Source organism: Saimiri boliviensis, chromosome 3 (genome assembly GCF_048565385.1).
Source record: "Saimiri boliviensis isolate mSaiBol1 chromosome 3, mSaiBol1.pri, whole genome shotgun sequence".
Lineage (NCBI taxonomy): Eukaryota > Metazoa > Chordata > Mammalia > Primates > Cebidae > Saimiri > Saimiri boliviensis.
Window position 1 is genome coordinate 25,429,103 of NC_133451.1, and position 17,119 is coordinate 25,446,221.

At 36.3% G+C, this 17,119-nt stretch overlaps 1 protein-coding gene across 11 annotated transcripts in view; it reads left to right on the plus strand.

Moving 5' to 3' along the window:
* Positions 1-17,119, plus strand: part of RBPJ (recombination signal binding protein for immunoglobulin kappa J region) — a 276,170-nt gene that overhangs the window by 239,122 nt on the left and 19,929 nt on the right. For all 11 annotated transcript variants that reach the window (XM_074395971.1, XM_074395967.1, XM_010338174.3 and 8 more), the window contains 2 exons: positions 5,238-5,333; positions 13,775-13,940. In XM_074395971.1, coding sequence (XP_074252072.1) covers positions 5,238-5,333; positions 13,775-13,940 — 262 coding nt within the window. The remainder of the gene's footprint in view (positions 1-5,237; positions 5,334-13,774; positions 13,941-17,119) is intronic.

Below are 17,119 nucleotides of genomic sequence, written 5' to 3' on the forward strand. Positions count from 1 at the left end.
TTGAGATCTTAGACCTGTGAACAGTTACATCCAGTATCAGAAACCAGCAGAATGCCCAGTGCCAGGAATATAGTAGGCTTTCAGTAAATCTTCAGTGGGAAAATGAATAAGTGTGCACTTTACCTAGTGTACTTGCAAAATTTGTGCTTTGCACATTGGGTAAGATGCCTGATCATTCATTCATTCCTAGGTCATTTTTAAGTTTGCTCTCAAAGCCTCAGTGGAAGTCACATTTTCTCTCCCCCTGCCATCTGTGTACTTATTAACTATTGAAGGTTGAAGTCTTCTTTCTAAGAAAATAATAGTAATAGCTAGAAGTTACTCTGACACTTGCTTTCTATCAGTTTGTGAGACTAACTTACTTTAAAGTGTGTGTGTGTGTTTTTCCCCCACAATATGAGGTATTACTGTCTTTATTTTACAGGCTTAGTGATTGACAAACCCTTATTAACAGACCCTGATCTATTTCACACCAAAGCTGTACTCATAACCATTAACAGTATAATTTTGTCCTCACAAGCTAGACTACCTAGATTTGAATCCTCGCTCTTCAGTATCATCTTAAAAAAGTTACTTCTACCCAGTTTCTAAAATGTACATAATAGTATGTTACCCTCAAGGTTGTTGGTTATGTTAATAATTGCTTAGAAGAGTACTGGCAGAGTAATTGCTTAATTTTAGCTTGTTTAATGATTATAATTAAAATCTTTGTAGAAAGGATTTGTGACTGCCTCGGATATTATCAAATACCAAGTTTGTGTCCTGTTTTACCTGAGTTGTCACAAAAGGGATAGAAATGTAAAATAGGGTCTTGTTTTTAAAGACTTTGTAGTCTATTTGAGAAGACAAGAAAAATAAACATGAAACCTGACAAACACAATGAAGTTACTGCTAGATGATGTAATAGAGACTACAAATGCAAATAGAATTTAGTATCGGGAAATAGACTTAACAGCTTAAAATTACAAACGTATAACAGCTCTTCAAATTTTATGCTGGGAAATTTTGTGCCAGTTTTTTCAGGATATTGGCCTTCTTTTGGTTTTACTTTTGTTTTCTTTTTCGTTTTTTTTTTTTTTTTTTTTTTTTTTTTTTGAGATGGAGTTTCACTTTTGTTGTCCAGCCTGGAGTGCAGTGGCATGATCTCGGCTCACTACAACCACCGCCTCCCAGATTCAAACAATTCTTCTGTCTCAGCCTCCTGAGTAGCTGGGATTACAGGCATGCACCACCATGCCCGACTAATTTGATATTTTTAGTAGAGATGGGATTTCTTCATGTTGGTCAGTCTGGTCTCAAACTTCCGACCTCAGGTGATCTGCCCACCTTGGCCTCTCAAAGTGCTGGGATTACAGGTGTGAGTCACCGCGCCTAGCCTTCTTCTGTTTTCTTACTCACCCTGAACTTTATGTTCAGTCACCTGACTTTACAGCACCTCACATCTCTCATCATTGTCACTCTTTCCAGGCTGCATCTCTAGTACCCAGCAGGTTTGAGAGCATGCTCTCCCTGCTCCCTCCCTTGGAATGTTAGTGGGAATTGGCACCATTATTTTTGGATTCCAACATTAGCTGGTCCGTTGATACCAATATTCAGTCATTTTATTTGTCCATAGTTAGCTTCCCTTTCCAAATACTGGAAGTATTTCTGGTATTTACTGCTGTTTTCTTATCCATTAGACACCATGATGGCCTCTTATTTTACAAATAAAATAGAGGCTTTCAGACTTACTCCTACTTATGTCCTTCCCCTAGCTGGCATCTGTTAGACTTCTTGCTGGAATTAAAGTGACCTTGACTTCTGCACCATCTCACCTTTGATGTGTGAGAGCCTGTTTATAAGTTTGTCTTGTCTCTCTGCTTTTGAATCCTTTCTCTAGAAATAATAACTAAACAACTAAAAAGTAAAATTAATTACATATTATTTATTTTATTTATTTATTTTTTGAAATGTGATCTCACTCTGTCACCAGACTGGAGTACAGTGGCGCCATCTTAGCTCACTGCAATCTCTGCCTCCTGGGTTCAAGCGATTCTCCTGCCTCAGTCGGCTAAGTAGCTGGGACTTCAGGCATGTGATACCACACCCAACTAATTTTTATATTTTTAGTAGAGACAGGATTTCGCAATGTTGGCCAGGATGATCTTGATCTCCTGACCTCATGATCTGCCTGTTCCAGCTTATGCTGGGATTACAGGCGTAAGCCACCATGCCTGGCCTAATTATGTTATTTTTTAAAAACCTTAATAAGATCTCTCATTGCCTTTAGTTTAGATTGAAAATTCAGTATTGATTTTCTGTAATGGGGTTGAGAGAAAAATGATGGGTGATCCTGTCCCAATTCACAAAAGGATGGATTTTTTTTTTTTTTTTCATTTTGAGTTCTTCTCTGGATCTCTAAAAATTTTGCTGCATGCTACCACCTTTTTTATACTTAAAGGTTTAATCATAATGAATAACCTATGTAACAATACTTCTCCTAAAAGTACTTCAAGTATTTTCCGGGATATTTTTTTAAAGTTTTATTTTAGGTTCAGGGTTACATGTGAAGCTTTGTTACATAGGTAAACTCATGCCATGGGGATTTGTTGATTATTTCATCACCCAGGTATTAAGCCCAGTACCCAATAGTTATTTTTTCTGCTCCTCTCCCTCCGCCCACCCTCCACCCTCAAGTAGACCCCAGTGACTGTTGTTTTTTTCTTTATGTTCATAAGTTCTCATCATTTAGTTTCCACTTGTGAGAACATGTGGTATTTGATTTTCTGTTTCTGCATTAGTTTGCTAAGGAAGATAGCCTCCAGCTTCATTCATGTTCCCACAAAAGACATAATCTCATTCTTTTTTATGGCTGCATAATATCCCATGGCGTGTATGTACCACACTTTCTGTTATTGATGGGCATTTATGTTGATTCCATGTCTTTGTTATTGCAAATAGTGCTGCAGTGAACATTTGTGTGCATGTGTCTTTATGGTAGAATGATGTATATATATTCCTCTGGGTATACCCAATAATGATATTGCTGGGTCGAATGAAGCTTCTGTTTTAGCTCTTTGAGGAGTCACCATATTGCTTTCCACAAGAGTTGAACTAATTTACAGTACCACCAACAGTGTATAAATATTCCCTTTTCTCCTCAGCCTCTCCAGTATCTGCTATTTTGTGACTTTTTAATAATAGCCATTCTGACTGGTGTGAGTGAGATGGTGTCTCATTGTGATTTTGATTTGTGTTTCTCTAGTGATCAGTGATATTAAGCTTTTTTTCATATGATTCTTGGCCACATATATGTCTTCTTTTGAAAAGCATTCATATCCTTTGCCTATTTTTATTATTTTTTTTTTTATGAATTTAAGTTCCTTATAGATGCCGGATATTAAACCTTTATCAGATGCACATATTTTCTCCCATTCTGTGGGTTGTCTGTTTTCTTTGTTGATAGTTTCTTTTGCTATGCAGAAATGTATTACCACTTTTATCATCACCTGTTAATAGGGTGATATTTGAAATAGCTTGAACTTTTATACTTAGTATTTAAGTATACAAATGTCAATTTTCAAAGCCTTCCATAGTTTGACTCTATCATTGTCAACCTTATTCATGGCCATGGCTCACCTTAGAATCTCGCGAAATTTGTTTCAATTCCTGACTGCCGCTGTTCACTGTAAGACCTTGGACATGACAGTCAAAATGGTGTTAGCAGTACTTACCTTTTCGGATTATGAGGATTAAGTAAAATAATGAAGTTAAAGTGCTTTGTTCAGGGCCTGTCACATAGTAAACACTCAAGAAACTTTAGCTGCTCTTGTGTTATTGTTGTGGCTGCCTTACTCCTTAGCCTGAATGTGCAAAGTTATTCATGCCTTTGTTCACACTATTTTCAGGCCCTGGAACACCTTACGCCTTCCTCCTCCCACTTCTTGTGCTGGCTTCTCTCTCGGAATTAGGGCTTCTAAGAAACTTTTCCAAGCATGTAGTCCTTTACCATTCACCCCTGTCTCTACGTAGGCATTCCCTCATTGGTGCTGTTTGTACATATCTCCACTTGGATTATTGCATTTCATTACACTTTGGACTTTGAGTTCCTTTTCAGTGGTAGGGACTAGTTCTCAGTCTTTTTATATCCTGGTGTTACTGTCCTGCCCTGTAGCTAACAGGTTTTTTCAGTTGGTAAATATAAATGCTGTCATCTAGGTTCTCTCATTTAATCCCCTCAGCCACCCTGTGAAAGGGAGGTGGTACTATCTTCAGTTTTCAGTTAAGGAGTCAGGCTGGTTGAGTTTAAATGATTTGCCCCAGGCTACTTAGTGTGTAAGTTTTGTAAATCTAGAAGTCCTCACATTTTAATCATTTATTACTATTGTTTAGATAGCCTCTTATACCTGATATTTGTCTTTATAATATCAGTAGAATAACATTTAAGTTTGGGATGTGTAAGACATCCTAAGAAATTGGGATTCTGCTGATTCAGAATCGTTATAGTTTCATCTGTGTAGAGATTGCTTTCTTTTTACTATAAAAATTGCTTATTTAGTATTGCTTAGCAAAACAATTGGGTATATAAATGCATTTAAGATCCTGAACTTTGTATAGAGCATTTGCTCAATAAATAAGTAGAGTTGTTTATACTTAAAAGAATTAACATTGTAATTTTTTCAAAATTCTGATTTTCACTGATTTCAATTAGCCTTTATTAAATTTTATTTATGTAATAATATCCTTGAGATAATTATGTATTTATATGTGAATGATAGGCCTTTCTTGATCCTTATAGGATTGTCATTTTAGGATCATTTGGATAACCTAATGACTTGTTATGGCCTTTGTGTTAAATGGGAAACATTGCTTCTGATAGTTGGGGTAGGAAAACATTATTAAACTACAAAATTACTGCATTTTATTAACTTTATAATATTTTAAAGTCACATTAGCAGTGTATATGTTGATTCTAGTTATTCTGGAAGATGTAATTGTGGTTTGAGCTATATCATAAATTTCAAAGAATGCAAGACAGTTTCTTATTTTTAAAGAACAAGGAATAGAACTGAAAATGAGCAGTATTTATTGTCTTATTGTATAATCTTCAGATTTATGGATTTACTTTGCTTTATTGTTTTTGTTTTTAAGGTTTGCTTATTTTAAAAAATATAAACATTCTCATTACAGAGCATAGTAATGAAAGATTTTATCAAGGATTTCACCTCTGTAACAGTAATATCTATATTTGATTTTAGGGAAGCTATGCGAAATTATTTAAAAGAGCGAGGGGATCAAACAGTACTTATTCTTCATGCAAAAGTTGCACAGAAGTCATATGGAAATGAAAAAAGGTAAGATTATTGTTTTTCTGGTGGATAGTTAATTGTAGTTACCACATGAATTTGCCACTTATGTATTAATATCCATGTCAGAGGTTGGCTTTGATTACTGGGTTCATTTGCTAGTACGAAATAAAAAATAGGGAATTTGTCTCTGGAAGGAGAGAAACAGTGAATTGTGATATACTTAAGTCAGAAGGAGAATTTAATAAAGGTCATCTGGTTAAATCCCTGATCTTACAAAATGAAATAATTCACGTTTTTTGGGGGGGCGGCTATATAACATTCCCCAACTACTTGTGTGATACGCATATTCACAAAGAAGCTTTTCTTTTGGTGGGAAATATAGTTTTTTAAACAAATGTCACCCCAAAAGTACCGTTTTGAAAAGGAACAGGCTAAACATTCTCTTGATCCTAAAACTCTCTTGAGCTTAAGTTAATTGAACTATGGAGTGATTATAAAGAAAACTCCTGGCCCTCTCTCTTGATCCTATACCTGTCTGGGTTGCTGTTAAGAAGAAACAGCAAAACTGGATTCATACTCTCATATTGCCTGAATGTAGACTCAACAGAAATTACCTATAAAGAAGATTAACCAAAATTAAATTACAAGGTGATTTAATAAAAACTATTTCTCACAGTATTCTATAAATTTCAGCTTTTTTGTGTGTGTAATTGGGGACTTTCACACCAAGTAGTTTCTTCACTTGGTAACTGTAATTTTCTTGTGAATAGTTTCGAGTCTCTCAAACAGCATTTTTTGGTTAGGCATTTTATGGAAAAAATCTGCTTATGGAGAAAGACCAAAGGTTTTTTTTTTAATTGGCTAGAAAGATACCCAACTGAAGAGAAAAGGAATGAAAACTAAGGTTTGGGGTTGAGGAAACCTCAGCTTATCCTTAAGAGAAGGGAAATGTAGTATGTATGTGGTTAAATTAACTTATATGCTAAAAGAGAATTAGGCAGTTCCTTGAAGCTGACTAGATCTGAGCTAAGAAGAAGGTAAAGCTTTTTTTTTTTTTTTTTTTTTTTTTTTGAGATGGGGTCTCACTGTGTTGCTCTGGCTGGAGTGCAGTGGTATGATTTCTGCTCACTGGGCTCAGGTGATTCTCCCACTTCAGCCACCTGAGTAGCTGGGACTATAGGCACTTACCACCATGCCTGGCTAATTTTTGTATTTTTTATAGTGGGGTTTCACTATGCTGCCCAGGCTGATCTCAAACTCCTGGGCTCAAGTAATCCACCTGCCTGCTTCTGCCTCCCAAAGGATTACAGGCATGAGCCACCGTGCTTGGCCAAGAAGGTAAAGCTATTTAATTGGGAGTTTTATCCTCAAAGATGAATAAGCCATAACAGTATTTATTATTCATACTGCCAGGTGTTGTTATTCAGGCTTATTAATTTCTGATTATTTCATCTTACTTTACTAATAAAACTTAAACACTGATTTAGGGTTAAAAATGGGAAGAAGTTGGTATCTCTAGTTTGGGACATTGCATACCAAATCAAATTAGTGGTCCTTCCCCCCCCCCCCCCCCGCCATGAAATTTATACTAGAAATTCAGTATTTTTTTCCATTAATAAAATTTTGTTTTTATAGCAAGTTTTCTGCTTTTTAAGCAAAACAGAAAAAGTCAACACCCATCATTATGGAAGAAAAATCTAAAAGGCCAGCTGTGCACCTCATAGTGAATCTTAGGTAGAAATAGTTTCATATCAGCTCCAATCATGAGCCAGACATTGTTCTGAAAGTGCTTTATAAATATTTTAAAGTTATAATCCTCAGAGAAATTTTGTAAAGTTGTCATGTTATGAACCAAATTCTGTGGGCGAAGAATCTAAAGATCAGAGACTTTAAATGTGTCCAGGTTGACATTAGTTAGGAATATGTGGAGCTAGGATTGGAACTCCCGAGGGCCTGATTTCAAATATTTACCCTTTTTGCTACCCTAATTGCCACAGCATTCCATTCGCCTTTGAATGTTGGTTATCTAGAGCAGGGCTTGAGGAGGAAAAGATCCTTTAACAACATAAAACTTTGTAAACTTAACTTTGCCTAGGACTATCCCTTTTACCATTACCTAGCTGAGACTGGGCTACCTCTAACTGAATTTTGAATAGATGTATGTTTATCATATATCTTTAAACTTGGGCAAGCTGCTTTTCTTTCTCTGGATTTTTGAAGATGCATTTTAGTACAATTGAATTCACTTATTCTTTATTTATGATTGGCTATTGTGTGCCAGGTTTTATGCAAGGGACCTTTACCAGGAGTTTTAAAAGTCACTGTGTCATTTAATAACTGAGGCCCAGTAGAGATAACAAAAGGGGAAGCTATTTAGAAAATTGTGTTAAAGTCTAGATAAGGTTTCTGTTCGTAAATACAGCCAGGCATGGTTACCCACGCCTGTAATCCCAGCACTTTGGGAGGCAAAGGCAGGTGGATCACTTGAGGTCAGGAGTTCGAGACCAGCCTGGCCAACATGGTGAAACCCCCATCTCTACTAAAAATTCAAAACAACTGGGTGTGGGGGCAGGTGCCTATAATTCCAGCTACTCAGGATGCTGAGGCAGGAGAATTGCTTGAACCCGAGAAGCAGAGGTTGCAGTGAGCCAAGATCACACCACTGTACTCCAGCCTGAGCAACAGTGAGACTCCATCTCAAATTAAAAAAAAAAAAAAAAAAAAGATGCATATGGAGCTGGTGGTGGTTTTTATTAATTTAAAATGGGAAAATTTAGCCTTATCTTTTGTTGTAGTAGCTTTAATTTTTTAATTTTTTTTGAGACGGAGTCTTGCCTGTGATCTCGGCTCACTGCAACCTCTGCCTTCCAAGTTCAAATGATTTTCCTGCCTCAGCCTCTTGAGTAGCTGGGATTACAGGTGCCTACCACCACGCCCAGCTAATTTTTGTATTTTTAGTAGAGATAGGCTTTCACCATGTTGGCCAGGCTGGTCTGGAACTCCTGACCTTGTGATCTGCCCACTTCAGCCTCCTAAAGTGCTCGGATTACAGGCGTGAGCCACCACACCCAGCCTATTTTCAGTTTCTCTGTATTGTTTGGGCATGGCCTAGCTGGTCTAAAACCCCAGTCAAAAGAAAGCTTGAAGAATCTAAACTTTGAGGTTGTCTAAAAAATGAACAAAAATGATGAAAAGGCCAGAGTAACTACTTTCCTATATTTTTACTGATTTGTTGTGTTAAAAATTTCAAAGTAGACATCCATTACTTTATAATAAAGGGGAAACCCATTAAATGTACTTGATTGTTTTTAAAAAAACAGGTGTTAGTAGTAAGGGACTGCTAATGCTATTCTGCCCCTCTAGATGTCTGGCAAAGTGCTGGATTCAGAGAAGAGTTCTGGGCTCTTAATTGTTGGTGGAGTGTCACAGTAGGAAGAGAAGATCTTCCTTCTTTCTTGGTGATCCTGGTTCAGGCCCTTTTGAAGAGATTCAAATGCATAAGGCGTGAGGTTACCTAGGGGCATGATCACAGTTCTCCTGGCTATGCCTTTTTGAAATCAAAATAACTCCAGTGAGTAATGCTTAAAAATACTTGGTTAGGAAATTTTATTCCCAAGTTTTAAATTTATTTTTAATATTAAGTGTGGTAACTAATAACTAATATTTATTTGCAAGGCACATCTGGTTACTCCATTTATATTAGTGATTAATTTCTCATTAAGGTCTTCTCAAGTTAAAAAATATACTTTTTAAAATATTATTTTATCTAGAGGAAATGTTAATACGTCATTTGATATATTAACATTCAGCTTTCTCAAAGGAAGTAATTAAGCAGTAGCAGTAATGATGCTGTTGAAACAATTAACAGTAAAGCCATTTAGACTGATTCTGAAGTCATATTGAGATTTGTGTTAATTGGCATAATTGTGGTATACGAAAAGTTCCTAAATATGGTCCTTGTGAACTGAATAATCATTACAGGTTAGTAGTCATTCTGCAAAGGTAGCGAGATAATGCAAATGTCATGAGTTTGGATTCTGTTTAACCTAACTTACATTATATATCAGGATGGACAAAAAACCTTCTTTGAATTTTTAAGGCAGTTTTCAGACATCATCTCCAGGTTTGAGAGAAGAGTTGTTGAAACAGTCTCTGAAAATAAAGACAACTATGAAAGGAATAAAATCTTAAATGTGTGCATATTGCCACCAAGTGGCGAGAAAGTATGTTTTGTCATAGGTGATAGAGCTGCTGGGAAAGATGAGAAAATAAAGGCAATGTATGTATTTCATAGGATATCTTTTTATAGCAGCAGTTAAACTCTGTAAGCTAACCACTTACTGGTCAGACTTTTCACTGAGTGTCTGATATATATTGACCAACTGCCCAAATTAAAAAAAAAAAAAATGTTGGTTTCATATACCTGGCCTAAAATATACCACATAAGATATATTTTAGGCCAGGTGCAGTAGCTCACGCCTGTAATCCCAACACTTTGAGAGGCCAAGACAGGAGGATCTCTTGAGACCAGGAGTTCAAGACCAGCCTGGGCAACATAGTGAAACTCTGATTCTGTCTTTAAAATTGAATAAGTAAATAAATAAATAAATATGTTTTTAAGTTTTCTTCTGTTAATTTGGTGGCCTTTTATTTTTACCCCACTCCCTTTAGTTTCTTTTGACTGTATTCTTGCCCCCCTTTTTTTTTTCTATCTATGCTTTTATTCAACCACTGTATTGTTACTGAAGTCTGAGTAACAACTTGATTCATTTGCTGTATTTTAGGGGATGGTGATATTGGGATGTTTAAGATGTGATTCCATCAGCAATACAGAAATAATTTCAGTGTTTATATTGGATTTGCTGTTTCCATCATGGCTTTTTGAAATAATTGTGTGTTGACTTTTTTTTTTTTAAGACTCAGAGCCTATTGAAAAGTCTTCATTTTTCTTCTATTTATTACATAGTTGGAAAGCACTTTCGAGATAGAATCTTTTGGTCAGTGTTTTAAGTAGAGAGTTTTTTATCAACCTGATTTTTACCGTTTCATGCATTTTGTCACAGTGCTTTTGAGAAAACCAGCACTACTCATTCTTTTATGAATTTAGCTCTCTTTATATTTTTCTGATGTGAAATTTAGAAGTACTATTTATGATAGTTCATTGAGATTTGACTGTATTTGGTATACAGGTTGTGTATTCCCAATCCAAAAATCCAAAAATGCTCCAAGATCTGAAAACCCTGACTGCCAACATGACCCTGCAAGAGTTTCACTCTGTCGTCCGGGCTGGAATACAGTGGCGTGATCTTGGCTTGCTGCAACCCCCTCCTCCCGGGTTCAAATGTTTCTCATGCCTCAGCCTTCTAACTGGGACTACAGGAATGTGCCACCATGCTTGGCTAATTTTAGTATTTTTAGTAGAGACAGCATTTTGCCATGTTGGCCAGGCTGGTCTGGAACTCCTGGCCTCAAGTGATCTGCCCACCTCAGCCTCCCAAAGTGCTAAGACTACAGGCATGGGTCACTGTGCCCAGCCTGAAGCATTTTAGATTTAGGATGTTCAACCCTCAGTATAAATGCAAACAATCCAAGATCTGGAAAAAAAAATTCAAAACACTATTGGTCCCAAGTATTTTAGATAAGGAATCCATGACCTATACTAAAGCACAGCTCTTTGAGTTTCATAGCTGATACACCAGTTTACTAAGGAGTCTAAACTTCAGTGTTCAGTAAAATCTAGCAGGAGATTTGTTTCCAAAACTGATGCCTTCTCGACCTCCTGAGAGTGTGCCAGCCTAGGTATTTGATTCTGTGCCATAGTAAGCATTGGGTGACTCCCAGCATTAGAAGCCAGAAAGTTCCCCTTTGTAGACTTGAACTGAACCCACTCCAAAACTAGCCCAGCTAATCCAGGCTTCCCTCCAAACTTAGAGTGACCTGGAACTGGGCCCTTTACCTTGGCTGTGACCTTTATATCCTTGGCCTCAGTGTAAGTATACAAGGATGAAAACTGCTGTTTACTATTGGATTAGATAAATACGAGAGGACTACAGAGGCTTCCCTCCTCACTCCATGAAATCCCTAGGGCCTCCTTGGTCCACTTGTCCATTATCTCTGGCTTTGCTGCCTGTTAATCCCCCTCCTGCTCTCTGCTGCAGCCACTTTGGTCTGTTGGTTGTTTCCCCACTGTTGGTCAGTCCTTTCTACCTCAGAGCCTTTGCACTGGCTCTTTCCTCTGTGGAAATGCTCTTGCCCCAGATGGCCACATGACTTTAGGTTATGACTCAAAGTCATCATCTGAAGGAAGCTTTTCCTGGCCACCTTGGGTTGTCCCCATTTCAGGTACCCCTTGCCTCCTTTATTTTTTTCTCTCCATACATAATGCACATTATTTTACTCATTTATCTGTTTTTGTTACCTTTCTCCTATTAGAGTGTAAGTAAGCTCCATGAGGACAGGAATTTTGCTTCTTTTTGTTGTTGTTGTTATTTTTACTACTGTATCCCCAGTATCTGTGACATACTCAAGCTGTAATAAATAATTTGGAGAATTAATTTATATTAAATAAACCCAGCTTACTTCTTGTAAGTCATGTGTAAATTGCCTCTAAAGTAGTCTGTTTAGGGTTGAGCAAAAGGTAGGTGCCATTATATATTCAGAGTCAGTTCAGTAGATAATATTGTAGAGACAGGAGGAAGCAAACAAGAAGTAGATATTCCCACCTTTAGGAAGACCTGAGAGCCGGATACAGCCTGCTCGTGTCCGTATACACGTGCATCTATGCAAATAAAGTTTCTTTCTTTTAGTCTGCATATTGTTGGCCTACAAAGTGTTAATAAGTATAAATCAGTTGCCAAATTTAAAAAAAAGGTATTTCATATAAAATTTGATTTCAGGCATCTATTGAACAATTATGGGACCAACACTAGGCCTGCATACCCATAGTTCAGCCACGTGAATGTGAGCGGGGATATACACACCAGTAGTTGATTATCACTGCATGTAAGCTCCAGGTTTTCTTACACTAGCATTAAGAAAATTAAGCAATTTTCCATACTAATGTAGTAACAGTACAAAAAGTGAAAGTGACTGTGGTGGAGGCTGTGTGTTTCAAGAAAGAAGGGAAAGAACCAACTTCTTTGGTTCTAAACTAAAGATATTCCTAACTAAACTAAAGGATATTTCTAATTATTATTATTATTGTTATTGTTTTGAAACAGAGTCTCACTCTCATCCAGGCTGGAGTGCAGGTACACCGTCACAGCTCACTACAGCCTTGACCTCCCAGGCTCAGGTGGTCCTCCCACCTCAGCCACCCTAGTAGTTGGGACTATAGGTGCCTGCCACCATGCCCACTAATTTTTGCCTTGTTTTGTAGACACGAGGTTTTGCCATGTTGCCCAGGCTGGTCTCAAAATCCTGGGCTCAAACAATTTGCCTGCCTCTGCCTCCCAGAGTGCTAGGATTATAGGCATGAGTCACCGCGCCCATCCTTGACATTCCTGTTTATTGGATACCCTGTTCACCCATTTATATTACTTATGTGGCTAATGTAGTTAATTTGAGTTTTCAGGTCCCCAGAGAGATATGACACAGATGTTTTAAAGTATGTCTAAATCAGCATTATAATTGAGCCAGTGTGAATTTATACCCTATATAAGGACTGGATTGATGGTCTAAGCTATGCAAAATATGAGCCTGGAGCTAGACTTTGCAATAGATAATATTTTTAATTGCTAAAGAAGAGATTATAAGAAAGTAATTCTCAAAAGAACTTGAGGGTGGTTTTTGACAATTGGCAAAACAAACCATTGGTTGTCTATGGGTTGAAAGAATATAGTGTTTTGTTCTTTTTGCATGAAAGATTTCTCACATATCTACAGTGCATGAGGTGGTCCAGGTGTATGTAAAATTTCAAGCTATGTAAAACACAGCAGTGCTCATAATCAGAATATCCATTTACTTTTGACTCTTTTACTTAGTTCTATTAATATTTTGATGTTTCTACTCGGGACAGTGCTCGAATACAATTTTCCAGGTTAATTACCACATAAAGTTAAATGCAGTATCCATAATAATAATGTCACTCATTAACAATTTTGTCATTTTGAATAAGCCTTAATTAGTAATTACAGATTTTCTGGTGGTTTTTCATGCTTTGTAATGTGTTAGAGTACACTGGATTTGCTGAATTCCGGTAGTTTGGAACTCTGAGCCATGTGAAAATACAAAGATAAGTTCTGTACTCTAAAAAGTAACTGTACACCTAATTCCAGTATTTTACCTGAACAGATATAGTCATTGTGGAAGTCTTGATTTCTGTGCCGAGAGCATGATTATTTGCATTACAAAACGCTTCACCAAAATATTTCATTGGGAAATAGGTGCATTTCAATATGATTTTGTATTCATAATGATCAAGAAAAGGAAGTGCTTTCTTGAATCTAACTGATTTGTGCTTTGGTTTTTTCCCCATTATTCTTCAGGTTTTTTTGCCCTCCTCCTTGTGTATATCTTATGGGCAGTGGATGGAAGAAAAAAAAAGAACAAATGGAACGTGATGGTTGTTCTGAACAAGAGTCTCAACCGTGTGCATTTATTGGGATAGGAAATAGTGACCAAGAAATGCAGCAGCTAAACTTGGAAGGAAAGGTAAATCAAGACTGCCAGTTCATCAGAAAGGGTTACCATGGGACCAGAATGTACTTTTCATATTCATTTTTGTGGTAGAGATTTGTTTATTTAATAGCTGTTGGTAACAGTTTATTGAATATATAAACTAGGACCAAAAAATATGCCTCTGAGATAACTTCGGTCTAGTCATTCTTGAAGCTTATGCTGCTGACATCAGAAGGTGGCATGCAGAAAGCTTCCTCAGCTTGCAAGCAGTTTTAGCAGACTGTAAATCCGATTTCTGTTGGAAGCCAGTAATAAATTTAGGAGGCTGGATGCTCATTTTGTTTGACAGAGGTTTGATACTCAAATATCAACAAAAATACATTGTTCAGTAATGTTTTACTCTGCTGTCTTAATCTTAGTTTTATACTAGATATAATTTTATATATATATATATATATATATATATATATATTTATATATTCTGGGAAGCATTTATCTGGGTTATAAAGATCATAAACGTTTACTCGACATCAGTGTAAAGCAGAGTGATACTCTAGACAAGAACAGCCACAGCTGGCTTTACTCAAATTTTAGTGTGTGGTGCAGGTTCTTTAATTTCTAGGGAAAACAATTTATCAACTAGTTTACTAATTTTTCTTGGTAACGACGGGGTCTTGCCATGTTACCTAGGTTGATCTTGAACTCCCGAGCTCAATCAATCCACCCACCTCAGCCTTCCAAAGTGCTTGGATTACGGGCATGTGCCACCATGTCCAGCCAATCTGTACCTTTAGTATTGAAAGTTTTTTATTCACTTAGAATTTAGCTGTGATTTTATTTTTCCTTGCTACCTATAATTTGGAAAATGGTTAGTCTGATCTCAGTGACTATATAAATGTCTTCTAAAATAGTGCATAAACAGCTATTTCATTATTTGATAAATCTTTGTTGAATATTTTAGTGTTTGCTTTGTTGTAGTTGGCACTAGGGATATAGGTTGGAAGTAGTGTTGATGGAGGTGAGCTAGGGGATTTGTATTCTCAAATTGAAGTACTACAGGTCTTAATAACAGCCTCCTTCAAATTTAGCTATTTGTATGTAATTTATAACTTTATAGTTTTTGTCAGTAAGATTTGTTGACTATATATTTTAAATTAGATTTGGGATAATACTTACTACAATAAAAGTTGTTTCATCTTAAACCAGTAAAACTATTTCTAAATTATGACCCCTGAGCTAAAGTACTGAATATGTTTAAGTGGTGGGTTGATCTAATAGATCTTAGCTTGTCTCATCTGTTTTCTTGTTACCTAGGAAGTCTCAGAGTTATATGCCTCCAGGCTTCACATTTAGACATTCAGTTCTATAAATGAGTGGATCAGATAGGTAGTGAGAAGCTAGGGATTCTAGCTACCTGTGTATCTAACTGTTTAATCCTACTTCATTGCTCATTTTAACCAGTTCCAGCTTCCAGTAATTTTAAGTGAGGTAATACCAAACAAACCAACCAATAGTGTCACTGCTTGCCTTTCGCAGCCTTGTGGCTTAGTAGTGTTACATTAAAATTTTGTACTTCAGGGGCTCCCTCAACGAGGAGATCTTATGGCTGTTTTTGATTATATTTTTCTTTAACTTCCACCAGTATACCCTTTCCCCAAGGCCTAGAAACTGGCAGAAGAGGAACAGAATGCCTGAAAGCTTGAGCATTTAACTAGTATTTAAAATACCTAGTAATAGGATAGTACAGTATCTGTAAGTCAAAATTATATGTTAGTTTTAAGGAAAAATGCTATTAGGGAAGTTTTTGTAAAGTAAGACTGCTGAGAGTCAGTAGAAGGCATCCCAGTCAGAAAAAAATATATATATATATATATAATCATGTGCTTAGAGCATAAAGGTATAATAACATGATTTTGACCAAGGTAGGCAAAGATGTCCTGAGCAGTGGATGCTGAGCTTCAGTAAGAGGCACTTTGCTCTTGTATGCCTCACTTAACCTCCATTCACTGAAGGAAATACCATTTTCCTTCAATAGTCTATTCAGTAAGTGATACAAATTAGTTATTGAGAAATATGGGAAATTCATTTTGCATTTTTTGGTATTTATACTTAAATATAAAAATGTACTTTTAAATATTTACTACTACAAAATTCTAGTCTATCTAGCCCTTTAAATTTATGGTTATGACATTTGGCTGTGTGTAGCTAATATGTTGGATCTCAGATTTTGTTTAATGTTTTTAATTTGTTAAAAACTTTTTAAAAATTTACATTTTATATAGTCGCAGCTAGGTAAGTTGTGCAACAAGGATTACTTAACACATTTGTGTTTTTCTTATTATTAAATATCATATACTCTTGCTAACATTTTGTTTCTATAATTCAAACATTTCTGCAATATCACTTTGCAACATTAGATTTGGTATTTCTTCTTCCTTTCAGGGCAATGTCTTTATTGCCTGCAGATCTTGTTTTCAAAGATGTTTCTAGAGAGATAATTATATGCCATTTTCTCTTCTAGAATTCCATGAGCTAATTTGGCCTTTTAGAAAAGCAAAGCAAATGTAATTTTAGTTTTATTTGCTTGTTTTCTGTGAGTCAGTGACTTTTTACTTCTTAATGGAATTTGAGTAGTTTGTGGTCAGCGGCCTTAGAATTTTTTAAAAATAATAGTTGCCATAAAGTTATCTTGGTTCTGATTTTTGTGGATTCAAACTACTCATTGTAACTAGGGATATATTTCCTTTCTTTCCAATGAGATGTATATATGTTTGTTTTTTCTAAACAAAATGCAGTTCTTTGTGTGTAGGTCTTACTATCCAACCTTTTCTTTTTTTTCTTTCTTGTTTGTGGATATGTACGATTTATGCTAGATTTCAGTATTTTCTCTTTCCTGATATGGAGCTTACCTTTTAATTTTAACACTAAAAATTAAGCAATCAACATTTTTAAGCTTTCCCATTAGAATGTGATTCCCTTCATTTAGATATACATTTCATTTTTGCTTCCCGTGACTGTCTGCTTTAGTACATTGATACCCATTTTCATAGACTTCATCTTACGGTCCAGAACAATTTCATTGTTTAGGCTTAATTTGACCTTCAGTGTTCTCATTTTTAAGAGTATGGCAGACCCATGGGTATAGCAGCTCACAGATGCTGTCTCTGAATGTGTTGGAGATCTTGGGTGCAAGGAGTAATGTGACTGCAAAG